At 41.2% G+C, this 20,459-nt stretch overlaps 1 protein-coding gene across 11 annotated transcripts in view; it reads left to right on the forward strand.

Annotated features, from left to right (window-relative positions):
• The first annotated feature begins 2,985 nt into the window (after positions 1–2,985).
• ECHDC1 (ethylmalonyl-CoA decarboxylase 1) overlaps positions 2,986–20,459 on the forward strand; it is a 44,304-nt gene continuing 26,830 nt past the window's right edge. The window contains exons 1-4 of one of the 11 annotated variants that reach the window (XM_063329658.1): positions 3,210–3,247; positions 5,539–5,618; positions 10,871–11,092; positions 16,049–16,191. In XM_063329658.1, coding sequence (XP_063185728.1) covers positions 10,873–11,092; positions 16,049–16,191 — 363 coding nt within the window. In that variant the 5' untranslated portion in view covers positions 3,210–3,247; positions 5,539–5,618; positions 10,871–10,872. The other 10 variants (XM_063329661.1, XM_063329664.1, XM_063329659.1 and 7 more) reach the window with 10 other exon arrangements.

Here is a 20,459-nt window from a genome sequence, read left to right on the forward strand (position 1 = left end):
AGAGAAATGAGCTGGTTTGCTTGGGCAAAAGATGACATTCAACCCGGCCGGGTGACATTTTCCCATGCCGTGCTACAGAAAGCAGGTATTTCTTTGCCTTTTCCTCCAGCCATGTCTTGGTGGAGCCTGGGGTCAGCTCTGCTGGTTCCCACAGATCCCGCAGGAGGAGACCCTTAAACAACGTGGGCAGAGAATATCAAATCAACATTGTGGTAGGACTGGTATGGAGCTACCTGAGAAGAGCTGAGCCCTTTGTGGACATGTCCAGTGACCAAATCTTGTGTGGGATGCGGACATGTCCAGTGACTGAATCTTGTGTAGGAAATAATCCCAGTCTTGTGTGCTTTGATTCATGAGACGGACAAGTTCCTGATAAGGTTGCAGTCCCGAGGTATGCACGGTGACTGCCCTGTCCCCAACCAGCCCCTGCCGAACGAAATCAAACCAAATTTAACTTGGCATGTGGGGCTGTGTTTAGAAAGCTGCGGCAGCTCAGGGGCATCTCAGATATCCGCAGTGGGGACGGGACAGACAGCTGGGGCGGTAGTCTTGTTAGCTAGCCTGATATAAATTGTTTCTTCCCGTGAATCACAGCTGCCAGGCACCAACGGGATTTGGGAGCCTCCAGGGCTAGGCTGTGAGGACAAAGTGAATATCATGATTTTGGATCCCGAAATCTAAATTTTAGAAAGATTTCAGAAATCTAGAAATAGAATGCAGGTATCCGCATAATTTTTGTGGATGTAGTCTTTGGAGTATGCATTAGGCCGTCCTTTAGCCTGTTACACAGAGTTGATGATATTTGCCTCCTAAAAATTACATTCAAGGAACCCTTTATGAACTTGCGGTAGGGTTATGTGTTGGTTAGTATCCAATAATTCCTGAGATCTAAGCCCGGATCTGTCATCAGTTTGTTCCATGGCTTTGAAAAGGGTTTGTAAAAATAGCACCAGGGAGCTCTGTACCTATAGGAATTCAATATTTCAGTCTGGCAGTCTTGGATCCAAGAGTGAGGCATTGCTCTTTTAGCCAGCACACCGTCATCAGCTTCTGGGTCAGTGATGGGGAATGGGAACATTCTAAATAATTCAGGCGGTGACCTGACTCTCCTAGGGCAGTACTGCTTTAGCAATGCAAGCAGAAAGTGTTACTGAAATCAGCGGGATTATTTGCATGAATAAGAATGAGAAACTTTGCAGGATTGGGCATATTTTTCCTCTTTTTTGTTGTCTTTTTGGTCTTTTTTTTTCCTTCTTATTGTACAGTCAAACATGCAGGGAGTAGTGTCGCCATCCTGCTGTCGCCATCCTGCTGTCACCATCCTACAATAGTGTAAGGATCTTTAGTGTCTGTTTTCAAAGAGGATCCCATTTGTCTGTTCTTTTTCCTACAGTCCTCATTCTGCACTCTGAATGCTCCTAATATATCGTATTCTAATCATTATGTCGTATATGATACAATGCAATAAAAGCAAAAGTGAGGCAAACTGCCGTTTATGGAACTGCAGGTCAGGTTTGTGCTACTTTCACTAAGTGCTGCTAGGTGGCAATATGTTACCTAGAAAACCACGAGCTTCCCACCACCATCACTCTCCTCTGCTTCAGACCTAGCTGGGATGTGTCTGGCCATTGCTCTTCTCCAAAGGCGACAAGGCCTTGGGAGCAGGACCTGGTGAGAGCTGCTTCACACACACAGATTTCTAACTTGGTACTGAGATTTTCCAGAAACAAATGCAGAACTGAATCCTACTGGAAAAATCTCTCCTCTGTGAACACAAGAGGAAAAATTAAGAGGGAAGCCCGCGTGTTGCAGTATTTCTGTTTATATTGGGAGTGTCATAATAAGGGAATGAATCCTTCTGCTGTATAAAGATATTGCCACCTGGGACTAGAATATTTCATATCGTCATAGCATTCTCTTAACAATACAAAATTTAAAATATCTCTTCAGAGTGCAAAGATTTTGTTTTTCCAAATGTATGATTAATTGAAACCCTCTATAATTGAAACCCTCTACATATTCAATCATATTATTTCATCAACTGGACCAACTTCAGGATGTTTGTATTGACAGTCGCGTTGAAAAACAGCTTTAATAAAGGTGGAGAAGATGTATTTCCAGATACATCTTTCAGCCATGCTACAAATATTTAAAACTGAGTCATCTTATGTATGTGTATTAACAAGGAAGTAGTAATAAAGACTGGCTCATATTTGCATATTGCTTTGACTACACTAAGTGATCTGCACTGAAACAAGCATTTATTTCCCTTGGTCTGGCTCCTGGCATGGCAGCACACGTTCTTCCGCGGGGGAAAACCAGCAGCCAGGGGAAGGGCAGAGAGGGCAGGGCTGTGTGTGACGGTGCCATTTCATGCCAGCTTTAAGTTTGGACAAAATTATACCCAAAGGATTACTCCCTTTTGATGCCAGGGTAGTTTGCAGCCGGCTGGTCACTTTGTCCCAGCTGGCAGAGCATGGGTGCAGGTGAGCAGCACCTGAAGCTGGGGAGGCAGTGGCCAGGAGCAGGTCTGCGGGAAAGGGCTGACAGATAAAAAAGGGCTGATAGATAAAATAGATATATATGAAGATGAGGAGCCTGAGTCTCTCTTTGTGGCAGCATTAATGCCTCCCCAGCACGAGGCGGGAGGTCAGTGAGCAGCCCTTTTGCACCAGCTGAATCCCCCCGGCAAAGGCCTGTGTCTGAACCCCAGCAACCTGAGGCAAGATGTTGTTCTGGGACGGTGGTGAAATTAGCATCTTTAATTACACTGGCTTGGGTGGAAATCCTGGGCTTGCTTTTTAGCGATGCAGGCTACCGGGGCAGGAAACAAAAATAATAATGAGCTGCTTATGTGGTACTTAGCAACCTTGGAGCTAACAAGCACCTTCTGCAGCAAAACTGCTTAAATTTAGGCCGGTTTTGGTGTGTGGGGTCACCCCTAAGTGGATGTGGCATGGAGCAAGGGACACTGCTCCCCAGCTGCGGCTCAGGCCGCCCGGCTGCCGGCCCCCACGCAGCATCGGGCTCGCAGGGGCTCAATATTCTCTTTAATCGCCATTACTTCGCCCCGGGGCCTGCCCCGCACCTGCTGCTGCCCCCGGCGGGGTGGCTGCAGGCGCAGCCCCGAGGCCTCGGCCCGGCCCCGCCATCCCGGCCCGGCCCGGCCCGGCGCGGCGGCGGTTCCCGGCGGGGCCGCTTTCCCCGCAGCACCGACCGGCGACGGAAAGGGGAACGGCGGGGCCAGGTCAGTGCCCGGGCGCGGGCCTCTGCTTCCCCCGCGGCTGGCCCGAGACCTGCGGCGCTCGGGGGCTGCCCTGGCGGTTCGCCGGGGTCGCGGGGGGAAAGGGGATGGCCGGGGCTGGTGAGGCGGCTCGGGGCCTCTGCGGCGCCCTGGGGCGAAGGAGATGGGGAAGGGCAAGGGCAAGGGCAGGGGCAGGGTCCGGCCGGGGCTTCGGGCTGAGGAGGGGCCTGGGGCCTGGGCCCGGGCCGGGTGCGGCCCGGTCCCCGCGGGGCCGCTGGTGCTAAGGCGAGGTGACCTCGCCGGTGCTGGAGCGGCCGCTGGTGTTTCTGCCTGAAAATGTTATGCTCTTGCTCGGCTTCAGCCCAGAGACCTCGGGTGTTATTTTGGGAACAGCCGGTTATGGCCCCCTTCAGCTCTGCTGGGCACAGAGCTCTTCCTTGGCTGTGTATTTAAAATATATAAATACGTAAAAAATGGTCCGTGCCAGGAGTGCTTGCCCAGGTCAGGCCAAGTGCTACAGCACGCTTGTCAGGATTTTGGCATTGCACAAGGTCAGCGGCAAGAAACCTCTGCTGGGGAAGGAGCTTCCCCTCTCTCCCCCTCGAGCCTTTCTTCACTTTCTTCCCAGGGTGATACCATGCAGGATACCTTTGCTTCCCGAAATTTGGTGTGTAGAGCCAAGGAGCCAGGTGACAGGCTGTCGTGGTGGGCTTCTGCTGGTTCCTAGTGCTGTTACAGGGGAGCAGGAGATGCGCCCCTGAGAATCATGCTGCATGGCCACTTCCGACATCAGAATGCAGATTTCCTGCTGCTGTCAGCAGGAGCATTTATTCACTGGTGGTGATGGTGGTAAGGACACCAATAGTAAAGAACACTGTACCAAGTGAAATTCGGAGCAGTGCTCGACTACAAAACTTCTTACAGTTCTTAAGTCAAATTAATCCTTGGGAAAGCATCAGTATTTGCAGTTGCAACTGCAATGAATTCATCCTTATGCTTTTTATGCTTTAGGATTTAGCAATTAAAAAGTGAATGGTGAGTTAGTTGTGGTGATTTCCCTTCCTGTGAAGCAGCTCATCTGTTCATTTTAAAGGTGTCCAAAATACACGTAGCAGGCAGCGAGGTTTATGTGAACTTAAAAGTGTTTTCTGTCACTGTTACAGAGGCAAAGAGAACCTCTTTAGGTCAAAGCGTTAGAAAATAAAGGGTATGTGTGCTTTTTGCAGAAGATAACAGATTCCTGCTCTCACCTTCTGCTGTGAAACTCAAGATCTTGTACTCACCATGTGACCAAACCCAAATGTTTTTAGGTAGTGTCGTGTATTTATGGAAAGACTTCTTTTGTCAGATGTTTTGCATCCTTGAATGCCATTATTTTTCACTGGATGTGGGTATGTTTCTTTGTGATTTGTTTACTAGGTGTTCAAATTAATTAAAATGTGATTAAAAGAGTACATAATTGGTTAGGAATAGAGAGACAATTCACATGTAAACCTTATCCTGCAGGGACAGTTAAAAAATACAAAACTAAACAAAGAACAAGTAATTTGGAAAACACATAGCTTGCTGTCCCTGGAATTCAGCTGCTCAGAAACAATGGGAAAAAAAAAACCCAAGGAAAAAAGAGAGGTAGAAGCAGAAAAGAGGCATAAAGGGTAGGACAGCTTAAAACTGAAACCACAGACAAAGGGGGTTTTTACTTACACTGTTGAAAAGGGTTTTTTTTTACACAATTTATTTTTATTTCACATATGCATGATTTGAAGCCATTTCAGTTGGTTGATTTGGACACCTGACTTCTTGTTCTCTCAGTTTCTGAACAGGTAAACGTTGTTTCTAATGCTGACATCTAGAAACTAGGAGGCCTAAGCTTCTTGTTCTCTTCTCTAAGTAACGTAGAGGCTAAAAACCCTGTCCTTTATAATACCAGCTACTTCTAAAGCTGGCTTTTAGAGGAGTGACAAAGCTCTTTAAGTGTCATCACGCTGAATTGGAAAGACTACTGATCCCATCTCATTTGTCTACAATACGGTTACCAGAGACAATACACTAAAAACTTGAACGGGGTTCATCAAGTTTGAGAGCTGCAGTGTCTTGAGAAAGGCATGAGCTTGAGGTGGCTCCTGTTGAACTTAGTAGGAGTTCTGCTTTGTGTAGAGATGCCACAGACGAGATGCATTTTCCTTCTTGGGGAGGCAGAATTTCCCATGCTTTGTTTAGTTTCTGTATTTGTCAGTTGGTTTTCTGCTGCCGATCCTTAGCATGCTTAAGATCTGCTCACTGCTTTCTTCCAGCTGAAGGAAAGCCAGCTGGAGAGGTGACTGCCCTCAGCTTGCCTCAGCTGGTAATTATCAGAGTGGGAAGAACCTGTCAGGTAAGGTGTTTAAGTTAACCTAACCCACGCATCATTGAGGGAAAGAAGAGAGATGCATAAGCAGATGAGGTAGATGGAGAGCTCTGTAACCTTCAGGTGAGGGGTGGTGACAAGCAGCTGGCAACGGTGACCTGTTGAGCCACTGCTGGGGAGGAATCCTGCAGGTGAGACCTCCCTCCTGCACCTTTCTTGTGTCTGAAGGCAGGGTCTGGTGACTCCTGTTTGCTATGAGATCCATGCTGTTGTCTTGATTTGTCTCCAGGCTGGCCCCCTTTGATCTTGCTGTTTCTGAATTCCTTCTCTCTCTCCAACACTGGAATTATTTATTTTTATTTTTTTTCCTCTCCCCACAATAACCCACCAGCCCACTGGCCCAGGTTCCAGTCAGTTGGTGTTAATGATTTCCATGCATTTTCAACCTACTTTTTTTTTTTTTTTTGTACAGATAGACTATTTTCACGCTTTGATTATATTCTCTTTCACTCTGCTCTTCCTTCTTTCATGCGTCAGCTGTAGGGTCAGTTGTGCCAGTCCTCAGCACAGGGTCACCTCTTGCTTTCCATTCATTAGTCAGTCACTGCAGGAACCCGTTGAAGCATACCATAGTCACACACATTGCTCTGTAATACAGATGAATGCCTCGTACAGGGACTAGTAAAATACACAGGGTTGAACTGTGAGTCATATCATCATCATCTTCAGTTCACATCTTCCATCCCTTTCTCCATGCCCTGTCTTCACTCTTCTGTGCTCGTCACTGAAAGTGCAGCTGCTGAAGGTCTTAATCAAGTCAAATTCTGTGCTTCTTAACCCATCAGCTGCCTTTGGCAGTTTCACAAAAGTGGCTTTCTAATTGTTTTTTTGTTTTGTTATTTGAATATTTTCTTCTCCCTGAAATTTCTTTTGTGGATTTTGTGTGTTGGATCCCTTTATCTCTGCTACAGTTTATCTCAGTATACCTTCATCCAAACCCAGAAATGCAGCTGATTTTTTTTTTTTTTTGCAGGTGGCTTACAAGTCTGTATTTTGTGATACAGAGAGAGATACATTGCATCTCTCACTTCCTGCCCTGTGTGAAAGGCCATGCTTATTTCCCTGATGTATTAAAAACACATCCCTGCATCTTTTCTCCCCATCTTCTTGCTTGCGTCAATAATTCAGGCACTATCTTTGAGTTGGTTTTTTTCTTTTCTCCCCCCCCCCCCCCCCCCCCCCCCCCCGCTTGTGTATTTTAACTTGCCGATAATTTCTCTGTAGCTGCTCTGTAGGGCAGCATTTCTTGTTTGTGCATGCAGCTCAAATGCTTGTTTGGGCTCCCAGTGTCCAGTATTCTGGTTTGTCTTAGTTCTTCTGCCCACCCGGTAAGTTGCTACCTGCATCCAGTGCTCTGGCCGGCTATGGGTAAGATTGCTGGCAATTGCAACTGGCAACACTGCTGGAGGTCGCTGTTTAATCCAGCGTATTTTAAGAGGAAAAAATGGGGTTGCAATAGATTAATGGTGAACGGCGAGGGCAAATATTCAAGAGTTGGGGTTTATTAGTTTCCCAAAGAATCTGCTCAGTTAGGGAATATTAGTGCTGCTGTTATCCCTGTTATTTTTTTTATTAATGTCGTGAGAGCTGAATTTTAACTAGGCAGTTAACAGAGGCTTTCAGAAGGCATATGCATACACAAAAATACATATACTGTGTGTGAATATCTGCATGTCGATACATATGTTGCTCTTGTGTAATGTGTATCATTCCTTTGATACTGAAGTGCTGACATTGGATGTGTGCATATTAACCCACAGTCTGCTAGCCCACAGGCAAGGGTGTTATAAAATCACTTGAGTGCCAAATCGGATTTAAACTGTTTTTTTTATGTAAGAGGTACAATAACTGTGGAGTGAACAACTATTGATATCCATACTATCGGCTTATCTTAGTTATCACCAGTGACATGTAAAGCTGCAGCACTTCTTAAAACATTTGAAAGATGCTAATTGCCCACAGTGTTTGTTATTCCTGTACTGTCAGAATTTTTTTCACTGTAAAAACTGTGGATAAACTGTGTGTGCTACAGATGTTAATGGATATAGCATGTCTGACTTTAAAATTAGATTAAGACTTAATTTCTGTATCTAAATAGATGTAATTATGTTAAACCGAAAATCTGAAAATTTTAGTGTGATAAGTATCTCTTAGCTTGTCCTATACCATTGTGCAGGTTACTGCAATTTACTGGAGTTACTCTTGCACTGCTTTCACTTACAGTACAGAAAATCAATCTCAGTCATGCCGTGGATTGCAAGTGCTCCGTACTGATTGAAATTTTGGATGTTGTTTGTCAGAAGTCAGCAGAAATCCCTTTAGTTTGAGAGAGCTGTAGTTTAAATATCACACTTTTCCTGAGTGGTTAGCTTTCTCAGACTGAGCTGTTAAAATAATCTTATTTTTATTAAAAAAGTACTGGGTACTGGCCAGTACTGAAAGAGATGGTTTTAAAGAAAATAATTCAATGATAATACCTTGCATGAGTCATTAATCATGAGTCATGATCAGCAGGCAGCGATGTCCAATTTGTTTTCTAATCCCGCACTTGCTGATGCTCTTTATTACCATAGTGATAATATTAAAGAGCTGTTAATGCATATAACCACGCAGTTGAAAATGACAGACTTTTTTTTTTTTTTTTGTTGGAATAAAATTTCCATATCTTAAGTGTGTTTTCCTCTGTACGTTTTTATGACATGTGAAATCTAGGTGGTATAAAAGTGATCAAACAGCTATAATTTGGCAGAGTTCAGTTCACAGAACAGACTTTGCTTTGCTTTCAGGCCAATCATCGTGGCCTCCCAGAGAATTAAATCTAGCCTATCTTCTTATGAGGACTGGGGAGGCTTTGTATTCATTAAAAATTGGGAGCTAATTGTTCAAGCTACGCTTTGCAATGAGAGCCTGCACTATCCGTCTTTTTAATGTTTGTTCTTTCCTGAGCAAAAACTAGTAGCTGGATGGAAAGTTTTATTGCATGAATGTATGCTGGGGAATGACTACTGAAGTTTTCAAGAAAATGGAAGGCTGTTTCTCTTCTGAGTCTGAATATAAAAGAATCATTTAGCTGAGAAATGAGCTTTGGAAACCTGTTAACACTCTTAAATAAAATTTCACCAAGAGAAGCCATTTTAAAAGCTCTGCAAGGTGATGGCTGAAATATTGCAGACAATATTAGAGTGTGCATAGATGGAAAGTGTGGCGGGGTGCAGCAGCAGTCGGGTTATAGTCAAGAAGCAATGAATCTCGTATTCAATCAGATTTTAACTTGATTTAATTTTAATTAGTTTTGTTAGTTTACACTTGAGTGTAGGAACGTTGATAGTGACAGATTGAAACCTCAAATTTAGTAAGGAACTCAGAAGATCCTTTGAAGTGTCTTACCCGGTGTGAAAAAACGATCCCTTTAACTATTTCAGTGCATATGACGTTATAATGCATAGATTCCTATAGGCCTTACTAGTTTCTTTGTGTTGAACTTGTGAGATAGTGCTGTATTGGTGGATGTGATGTGACAGGACAGGTATGAATCTACTGGCATAGGTGGCTCTCTTTGAAATTGCCTGGTACGATGCATACTCCTCTGCAAGTTGTAATCTGGTTGCTGTGCAGACTCCCCTGTTTCCATGAGGATTATACCTGACCCAACAGAAGCATTTTCCACTTTAGTGTGGGATGGTGCAGCTAGAGACAAGATAAGTGTACACCTGACAAGATTGTTCATGTCTTTCATTAGAAACTAATTGTGTGTGTTTTTTTAACATGTGTTTGCTTGTTCATGTATTTCATAAATGTTTGAAAAACTTTGAGTCTGTAAACTGTAAGATGCCCTGAACACAGCACAAAATGTAGCTGTCACTGAATTCTGTCTCTGAATATGTTTGTGTCCTGGGTTCACCTTAGAAAAACTTTCCAGGAGCTTCTTGCCAATTTTGAGAGAGTCTTGTTTCTGCCGATACAAAGAAAGTCTTTTCCCAGTTCTCCAAAAGATTAGCATCTACGATGTCTTCTGAACAGCTGTATCCATTAAAAAGGGGGTTGGGGCAAAGCTAGGACTAGTCTAGCAGATTGCAATACTTAAATATAGTAAACATTTTTCTGTGTCCTGTGGTGGTTTTTTTGACTCCCACTCTGAGTGCCTTCTAAAGATGACTTGATTTTTTCAGATGAGCTGTCTCTGCTTCAGGCTTTACCCAATTTCTTTCAAATCACTTGTCAGCCACTTTCTCCAGTAGACCCATTTCCAAAGTAAAATACGGCAGAGCTGCTGACCAAGAATAATATTTGATAATGACTTCCATATTATTTCCTGGTATTATTTCCTGGTATTTTCCACTCTACATGCATACATTGTAGAGTGGAAATAGCAGAGGAATAAACCATGGGTGTACTTGTACATTAAAATAAACTACCGATATTATATAGCTGTATAAAAGGCAAATGTGATGCTCTGTGTATAATACTGTTTTTTCTCCTTTGGGTTACTGTACAGGTTCTAGTGTTCCATGTCCAAGTGAGATCAGTCCAAAGTGGAACAAGAACTACTGGAATAACTGGGAAAAACACATAGCTACCAGAGACTAGGAAGTCTAACTAGTGTTAAGATGGAGAGTGATAAATGTGCTAATGGAATTAGGTGACAGGGAACAGACCTCGATATAAGAATAGTCTTTGGTTCTTAAATTCTGTGTTCCTCAGGTATTTCTCTCAGAAGGGTCTTGAGGTGTAATAGTTGATAGTTGCTTACAGAAAATCAGGAGATCCAGATCCTGAAAACTAGGGGCTTTGATAGGATTTCGTCTCCAACACAGGTGTGTTGGTGGGGGTTGTGGGTTTTTTTTTTTTGTGAAAATTTTTGGAAGATTAGTACAGAGTAAATTGGTCTAATGGCATATGTAAGTGTCTTAATACAGTTTTTGAGCCTCTTTGATGTTCTGCACCCAAATACTTTTGGGTAATTTTTAGAAGACTTTAAAGGATGCTAATTTATTTTTTAACCACCAAAGTCACTTCATAAAACTCCTTCTGTTAACTTTGTGGGAATAGGTTCAAGCTAAGAGTTTTGCAAATATAGTCTGCAGTGATTTCTGTAGACTTTTGTGATTGCATCACCTTTATATTAGTTTCTGCTGTCCTCCTTCCCTCTCTGTCAAAGGACTGAGGTGAATCTCAAAGGGAATTTCCTGATTATTTTTTTACCCTCCGTTTATTTCCAGAAATGGCCATTTCTCTGTGGAAGAACTTACTTCAGACTACAAAGGAAAGGATATTACAACAGCGAAGGGTGTCACTGTATAATGGTGCTCATGGTTATGAGGAAGAATTGATAAAGAAGAAACTTCAGCAGTTTGCTGGTGGATCCATCAACCTCTCCAAAGAAGACAATGGCATTGGAATACTTACTTTGAACAACCCAAAGCTAATGAATGCCTTCACAGGTTCATTGATAGGGTTGCTGGTTTGTTGTTTTTTCTCTCCTGCAGTTCCCCATTTTAACATTTTGCCTAACCAAAATGAAAATCTATGCCTTACCGTTCCCTAGTTAGAAGAAGAAATGTTTAAGTTTTATTCAGATGTGCAGCAAATGCCCACTGTTCTGCGTAGTAGGTTTGCCATAAATGTCATAAGAATGTAAGAAATTCTCAGTGACACAGGGACTGTCAGGCAGAACATGCCTCTTCCCCCCCCCCCCCTTTTTTTTTTTTCAGTCAGCACAGTTCTGCTACTGTGCTCTTTCTTGTATCTCCTTTCATTTTGTCCCTACTGCTCTGGAAACATGTAGGGTATTTTTATGGGTGTGGGATGATGCCATCTTTGCTTTGTAGGTGGTGTAGAAAGAGTGAGTTTATTTCTTTATTCTCTATCTAAAGCCTTCCCTGTAACTTAAGCTTCTGTAATTTGGTCTTTTCCAGTCACTCAGACTGGCTTCCATTTCTTTTTAATTTGCCTTATGTCTTAAATACCAATGACTGGTTAATTAAAGATCGGATGAGCTTGGTATTCTCAGTTGTTACAGGTCAGGGATCTATTTAATATGCTTTTATACTGGACAATACTTAGCTATCAAAACCAAGTGCCCTATTTTATTAATCTTGTATTATGAGAGGCTTTGATCTCCAACATAGGTATATTTGCTTTCTCTCCTTAACTGTCTAGAATATTCCAATTTATGCCTTCAGACATAAGTGGCACAGGTTCAGGGTCTGCATCTGCCTGAGCCTGAGCTGTGCATAAGCCTTTACTCTAAGAACGCCTTTATCTCTTAATATTTTGAAGTGGATACATTTGTATCATCTTATTAATTTGTTTTTTGCTGTTCTGTTTTCTTGCCCACTTCTTATTGTTCCTTTGCTGTCAGCAAATATGTTTGCAACCCAGGAGCAAAGCATAGAGCTGTTTACATGGAGAATGTCAATCTGCTCCTTCCACTAATAATTGTTAGCTGAAAGGAAGAGAACGCAACAGAACAACAGTGTTAGTGGTAATGCACCTAGATGTCTCTGCAGTTTCTCTTTTGTTTCCCTTTAAAAGCTCATGTATAAAATCATTACCTAATTTGAGAAGTTGTAGCTAGAAGATATTAGCATGGAGATTGTCCTTCTGAATGCCTCCCTGTCAGCATACATATTATTATGCAATCATAATCACATTGTTATTTCCTCTTTTTCGACACATTGATTTTTATTTTTGACTCAAATCAGAGCTGTGCAATGTACAGCTCGTAGACTGTGTGTTAGCTTATTTGTTGTGTAAGTTGAAAGGGGCATGAGAAACGAGATGTAATAGCAAAACGAGAAAGGACAGATAAAGCCCAGTCTGCTAGGGAGATCAGATGTAATACAAGTCAAATTGCTTAAATCAGACCTTCATAGAAACTTACAACTTTGTTCTGTTTCCTGGGTGCTGGGCAGAAGGGGCTCAGAATTGATTTGTTGAAGTGCTGAGCAGTTGCAGCTGCTCTTTAGGCCACTGGCAGCTGTGCTTTGACTATACAAAGTGCTATATAATGTTAATGTACTGAAATCATATCACACATCTCAAGTTGAGCACCCAAAATCAGCAGATTATTTTCTCTCTGGCTCAGTTAGTGCTCTATAAAATATCTTCTCTCCTTATATGACTGCTGTGAAAATAAATTACTAGTGTATGTGAGTTGAATTAGATGCTCCAGTAGCAAAGAGGGGCTACAAAAACCTGTGAGTAAATTAATAGTTCTGTCTTTGTTGCAGACCCTGATTAGCATATAGCAAATGAGCCATGGGATCAGGCAGTTCTGTTTTACAGTAGTATGTAGAGCCCTGTAGAAAGCAGTACTCCATTTTGCTAGGTAATAGCCACAAAAATTTGCTCTGGAAGATCTTACTATGGCAGTTCAAGAGATTACTGCTGCTTTCTACTGTGCATTTCTGCCTGCCAGAGACTTTTGTTGTTACAGGCGGGAAGAGTAGAAGCAAAATCATGCTGGGCCCTTGGCCGCTGTCGTGGATGGTATGACATAGTAATTTATACTGCTCTTCATTTCATTTTAACGTTACTGTCTGTAAACTGTAGTTGCTGAGGAACTAGCAAGCACTTGATCCTTTTCCTTTTGTTGTGTATCAAGTAATACCCTTCAACAGAATTATGAAAAGGGATGGGATGCACAACCCCTAAATTGCCCTGGCAAGACCTGGTTGACTTCATCAGCCACAGTGTGTAAATACTCCCCCTCAAATACATTCTGTTGATTTTTGCCTCAGAGATTCTGGATAGTGGCAGATGTGAATTTCTGTATACGTGTAAGCTTCCTTTAGAAAGCTGCAAAACATCATTAAACTGTTCAGAGAAATCCTATTTCCTAGGCATTTACTTTACACAGCAGCTTTTTATCTCAAAGGAATTATGTTTATTCTAAGCTTGAGCAACTCATGGAACAAAAAGCAGAACAAAATTGTTAGCAAATTGCTAATGGGCAATGTGGAGGTTGTTATGCTTTTTTTTCTCTTATTAATTGGAATCTGATAGCCACCTGTTTGAAATGGTCTCTTTGGAAACAAATGCTAATAATGTCAGTTTAAGCCTGGTGGAACCAATTTCAGCAGCCCAGCCTCTTGCTGAACTAAGGTTGAGCTTAATTTAAAAGAGAAGGAAGCCAGCCTGCAGGAATTAGATAATAATGGTGATAATTTTATTTTCTAGAATTGACTTTAAAGCATTTATTCTCAGATTATAATTAAGATGCAAACAGATTATTATTTCAAGTGGATTTAGTTCTGTGAAGAGCACAGACTTACTGGTAACAAATACTGAAAGACCAAGACTGGCAGAATGAGGATTTGCTTTTGTATCTTGTCCTCATCATTATATCAAACATCATGGACTATGCGTGTTGGTAAAATAATAGTTCAGTGTTGTCAGTAATGGAAGGAGGATGGGACAGGCTCTGGCCAGTGTCTCTTGTCGCCTGCTGTTGCATGTAACTGGCTCATACGGTTCCTTTTTGTAAACTCCATTTTTCAGTTAACTAGATATTTGGCTTGTAATACTCCGTGGAAAGACTCTTTAATACCTCGCTGCTTTGATTATTAAAAGCACCACAAACAGTGGTTGTGCTGTATCTGACTCCAGTGAAGCTTGGATGCCAGCACAAGCACCTTTTTTGTAAGAAAACTTGGGAAATACGCAAAAAATTAAATCCCCGGGTTTCATGCACACCTATTTAAACAACAACATTTGCAGAAAAGTCATTGTTGAGTTTACCGTCAGGCTGGGAAAGCATTTCAAGTAAGACCCACAAAAATCTCAGCTAGGCCTAGTTCTGCTGGGTATTTTCATTCATGGCTTGGATGATGGAATAGAAGGTGAACTGCTGAAATTGTCAGATGACCCCAAATTGGGAGAGCTTGGAAGAAAATTATTATTTGGAGCTGAGGAGAGGAATTCAGTGTGATCTTGATTAAGTGCTACAAAGAGCTCAACATCAGCAAGGTTAAACTCAATGAAAGCAAATGTGATGTGCCACACACAAAAAGTATGACCGAATTATAAATGCAGAAGACAGTGCAAAAAAAACCCCGACCCAATGTCATTCTTGTATATAATACGTGATGTCCACTTAATTATTGCCCTCCTTGTGAACATTGTCAAAATGTGCTATTTCAATGCTGAGACCAAGCTCAAGGTGGAAGTGCTTGACTGAGAATTCGCTCTTGACCTGGTGCTGGGAAGTGTACTTCATAAGGAACTGCAAGGAAAACAAGCAGGAAGGGAAAAAAAAATAATCTCCCACATGAGGATGGCTGCTAACAGGCAATTTCAGAACAGAATGAGTTCTGTGCATGCGGGTGTGGGGTCAAAACACCCAACACTCTTTGCAGAAAAGGAAAGAGCCCTTGAGGGTATTAATGTAAAGCACATTTCTGTCTGAAGAAGGTAGGCCCGTCCACCTAAATTCTTGTCAAAGGAGTGTAAAGCTGAGAGTGTCATCAGCTTGTATGTAGCCTGCTTTCTGCAGTTAGTTTCTGTAAATGTTTTCTCTTAAGAATATAACTGAATGAGAGTCATAGACATTCAGAGAGGAAGAGCTTTAAGTTAATGCTGGGTAAGTTCAGTTGGTGTGGAAGATACTGCAGTCTAGGAAGAGCTCTATAAACAGGAGTTTGTAGAGTGCCATGACAGGAAGGGTACTTAAGCAAACATATCAATCCATATATTTGGAGCCTCAGATATACTTTGTAAAGACACCCTTTCTAGAAGGGTATCAGGGAGGGAATCAAGGATGTTTTAGAAAGATTTTTTTTTTTTTCATGTTCTTTTAAAAGATGAAAGGCACTTTACTCCTACTATCAAATATATCTTTATTTTCTTTTGCATGTATACTTCTAAATGTCTTTGTCTTCCAACATAGCCTGCTCTTTGGCCTTTTTTTTTAGGAATCTTTATTAACATTGACTGGTCGTACATTTACCCCACCTTGCACGTGATTCTTTTCTGTATACTTTGCCAGTTCTTTCAGCAGGGTGAAATTGCAGTAACATCAAAATGACTAGATGGACAGATTTAGATGGATATATACAAGTTCACGTGTCCTGAATGTATGCAATTGCAAACAAGAGTAAATCAGTTACAGTTTATGCTTGCCTCCCTGCACTTTCTTTTTTTTTTTTTTTTTTTGACAAATTTGTAACACAAATATCCTTCATGCAGAATATCCTTCAGAATTTCAGGAAGTGCATCTTTGAGGAAAAAAGTATGTCAGTGCTTGTGTGCAGGATTTAAGTTGATGATTTCCCTTGTGTTTTTAAGCCCATCGCTTATTAACGATAACTTGGTTTTGGTGGTGAAAAATGTAACATAAAACACGATGATGATAATAATTTCCTGTTAAAAAGTTCGCTTCTCCTCTATTGTGACAGGTACTATGATGCTAGAACTCCAGGAGAGGGTAACTGAACTGGAAAACTGGAAGGATGGCAAAGGCCTTATCATCTATGGTGCAGGAAACACTTTTTGCTCGGGATCTGATTTGAATGCTGTCAAAGCGATATCCAGCTCCCAGGCAAGTAGTGATACAAATTAAGTTTTTGGAGAAAAATGAGCTTTTTGATATTCTGAGATCCTTTTCAGACAGAGGTTCTATGGTTCTGCTGTAATTTTACATGCAAGTCACAGAATGCAGCTTTTAATGGTTGAAAAAATGCTGGCAACCCCTTTAAGCCATGGCTTAAGCATTATTGTAATTGATTCATAAGTCTGAATTCCTACATTACATACTCTGTTTAGCTTTTTCTTTTAAAAATGTCAGTTTAGTTTCTCAGAGAAGTTTATGGTGAATTTACACTTCAAATAAGCTGTACTTCAGTAGTTTGGCCTTTAGAAGCAGATGCAAGTAATGATTTCTCATATATTCTAAAGTCAAAAACAAATTTAAGTAGCATGGCTGCTATTACAGAAAGGTTTCGATTTTGTCAAAACTGTGCTTGGACCTGCATGAAATGGAAGGCCAGATGCAATTCTTGTGCTGTGGAGCTTTGGCATTGATCTTGTAGTTCAGTCAGGTGAGGTGAATCTTGAGTGTAACTATGCAGTTGAAGAGGTCAGGGTTTGATAGCAGTTCTTCCCTCGTGCCACCCGTCTTGACAACTTTGACACGTGCTGCAGTTCTTTCTGTGGGTTAGTATGTGGTTCTTGGCAATGTGTGAAATAGGACTTTATCAACTGCAGGGGAGGGGGGTCTTCCTGTGCTACTCTTACATCCTGGTTTGCAACTGTGGTGGTGATTTGTTTCTGTCGATGAAACTAAATATCATAAAAAACCCAATGTCTTAAATATTTCTGGCCTGATAGAATAAATACGATGGTCCAGTTTTCAAAAGGCGTAGGAGACTTTGTTTCCTTTGTGAAACACCATGAGAGGTAAGCTTTTTTTAATATGGAGACACCATGCTTTATAGATATAAATGGGTTTTTGGGAGTTTTCATTTGGATGCTTTATAAGCACTAGTAATTTAAAAAAAAAACCAAAACAATAAAAAAACGCCCAACCAAAATCACAGGTACATCTATATTTATAATCTGAACTTTAGTATTACAGCAACAGAAAAGGAGCTGAAACCAAGCATGGGCCAGTTCTTTTCTCATCTGCAGTCAGGTTCTTCTTCAGAGTTCTGCATTCAGTAATTCTCAGTGATACTGCTTCCATAGTCTCTTTGACGTTTAGTATTCTGTCTATATGTTTATACAAATTACTTGGAGCCACTGCAGTGGCAGAAAGGGCTCTTGTAAGGATTCGGGTCCATAACCAATCTACTGGGCAGAATGAAATGCATTAGCATGAATTATATCTCTGCTGAAAATTCTACACAAAGAATCTAGATCTCATGCTAGTACTGAAAGAGTCTCCAGAAATGCTCCAAGAGAAGTTAAACATGGTTGCTTTCTATTTCCTTGGGAGACTTCAAAATATTTATCCTGAACTGAAAGTTTCTTTATAATAGCCAACTCTTAACCCATCTGTTTTGTGGGATTTAATAGTCTTTATTAAATAAAACTTTAATAGAATAAGGAATAGCATTTGCTGCGCTTTGGTCTTGCAGAACTCTGCTCTCTAACTTGCTGCAGATGAGAAAGTTTTGTCTGGTTTCAGGTTAAAAGAACTTCAGGTTAAGTTTTCTGTCCACAGGCATCCCTAAGGCAAAAAAAAAAAAGTGAACAGCTTTGTGCCTGAACTGGTATGTTTTGCCTTTATTTTTTTTTTGCAAGGCTGCTTTACCTCATAGCTTTTAGTAATTACAGAAAACACTTTTATTTTATTCAGCTGGTTGGTTGGGGGAAGATTGTATTTCTTATAATCTATGATCCAGTTTGCCTTTCCCTGTGGTGCAGGAAAGGCAGAATAATGGACAAGAATGCTGAAGGATTTTCATGCCCCCTAGTGGCTCCTCCTCTTCCTCCTCCTCTTCCTCTTCATCCTCATCCTCCCATTTTCAGTTGTTCCTAACCCTGATATAAACCCAGGTCCCCTGCCTGGTCATCTTCGGTGAGTGCTAACATTATGTGAACAAATCACGGAAAGTAAATTAATAATGGAATTAAAAAAAATAAAATGTTTTTTTTCTTTCTTTCATTGTAATCCTGGCTCCCAAGAGCGATAACCTCATCCTGGAGCAAGTCTTGAAGAGCTGGCTAGCTTAAAAGCAGGAGCGGCTCTTGAAAGGGCAGCTGAGAGGAAGGAGGCACAAAGGAGAATTTCCACTTTCCTTGGTCCCTGTCTAGTAGCCCTAGGACAGAGGTTCCCAAGCAGTAAACTGCAGAGGGAGGACTTTTGAGCAGTTGGAGATGGTCTGGAAACACTGTTCTATCTGTAGTGAAAGCAGACTTTGAGCTCTTGCGGCAAAAAGAGCCAGTGGTACAGTTTTCTGCTTTGCAAAGTTGACTGTCTTCTTCCCTGCCTCCCCTAGCCCTACTGCAAACTATTAATCCTTTTCTTCCATATGCAGTGCATGCTGTATTTTACCTCACTTTCTGCTTGTTAGATTTCTTCTTACTCCAAGGACAGTATTAGAGCTGAAAATGTGATTATACCACTAGACTACAGTGAACACCTCTCTTTATTCAGGTAAAATACTCTGACTAGTAGCCTTATTTTTCTTATCAGGAAGGTTTGAAGGGTATGTTGGCCAGGACTCAAGTAATTGTAATTTTTGTTCAGAGTGTTTTCTGTGCAGGCATTTTTTCCATGTGATACGCAAGTAATCTCTCCACCACCTGAGAATATGAAGACCTTTCTTTTTGTCTGCTCAGCCATAACTGTGTTTATCAAGCTGGTCTGTTCTGGCATTAATCTTTAATTACCACTTTGGATCTTGGTATGAATTGAGACAGCCAATTTGAATGCAAGGGCTGTTGTGATGAAGTGAAAAATTACTTTCTCTGAAGAGCTTTATTGCAGCTTCATCCCGATGAATGTAGTACGGGAATTGTGCAAGTCCATGTCTGAGAACTGGTACCTTGTATGTTTGTGTGGGTTTTGAACTTACCTGTTAAGACAGCTATCATGGAGGATTTGATTGTTCTTTAATTTGGCATAGAAATACTGATACTGGTCTTAATGGCTGTACAAGGTAGCTACAGAGATAACTAAAAGCCGCTTTGTAAATCAGCATGTGCTGAAAGTTTCAAGCAGGCCTTTAATGTGGTGAAACTGAATTCACTGGTTCCTGTGTAGTGATTGTCGTGGCAGCTTATATCTGCCAGAGATCTGTCCCTAAACACTATAATGCAGGTTGGTGTAGGGCAGGGTAGGTCTTGGGAATGCATGCAAAAAAGGGCAATAAATCAGCTGAAGTTGATGTCAAGGTCTTATTCCAAGATGTACTGAAGAATTACTGCATATCTTCTCTTTCCCTGAGGTATGAGTCAGAAGCTTTTAATTAAGGCAGATTCTTTAACTTGCCAACGCCTGTAAAACTGTGTTTTAGAAATTACTAAATGCCAATAAAGAGACGTTTGCTTGTTCTTTTTCTTCCTACCATTTGTTTGGGGGTTTTTTTCGTGTTTTTTTTTTTTTTATCTGGATTAAATGGCACATGTGTAGTTCAGTGTACGCAGTTCAGTATGTATATGAACATGGTCATACTGGGTCATTTAGCCCAGTAATTTTTTGAGTTTCTGATTAACACCAGATATCTGAGAAAGAATATAAGAACAGGGAAGGCAGATAGATAATGATTTTGCTTCAAAATATTCTCTTAGTCCCCAGCAATTTGTGACTAAAATTGCTAGAACTAGATGTGTTACCTTGTATTTAATAATTTTTTGTTGATTTTTCTGTTGAGAGTTTATCTAGTTGTTCTTGAATTCACGTGGAGGTTGCTGTGTCCTGCTGCAAAGTGTTCCACAGTTTAACTACAAGTCGTAAGACCTAGCAGTAACTGAATTTGTAGCCCCTTCGTTCTTGTTCTGGAAGAGAAGGGAACAATTGTTCTCTATTCACTATTGTTTGCAAGCTGATGTAAAATATGAAGGAGGAGAGAAATAAGAAGAATCTTCTTTCAGGGTTGTTTGGTTTTTTGTTTGTTTTTTTTTTTTTTTTGTCTGAAGTGCTTTTGGCCCAAACAATAAATAATGAAGTTAGTAAATTGTATCTGTCTAAAACTTTATGGGTTTGGAACAGTAAAAAGTATGCAGTGGTCTACGGTCCTGTACAAACTTTTAAAACTTCAGCTTTATGGGCGTTTAACTGGGAGTGAGAAGAGGAAATTAAGAGGGAAGGATGTAAAATTTCACATCATAGAAATTCAGTTTGGCAATTACTCTAACAGTGGC

The sequence above is a fragment of the Chroicocephalus ridibundus genome, chromosome 3 (assembly GCF_963924245.1).
Source record: "Chroicocephalus ridibundus chromosome 3, bChrRid1.1, whole genome shotgun sequence".
NCBI lineage: Eukaryota > Metazoa > Chordata > Aves > Charadriiformes > Laridae > Chroicocephalus > Chroicocephalus ridibundus.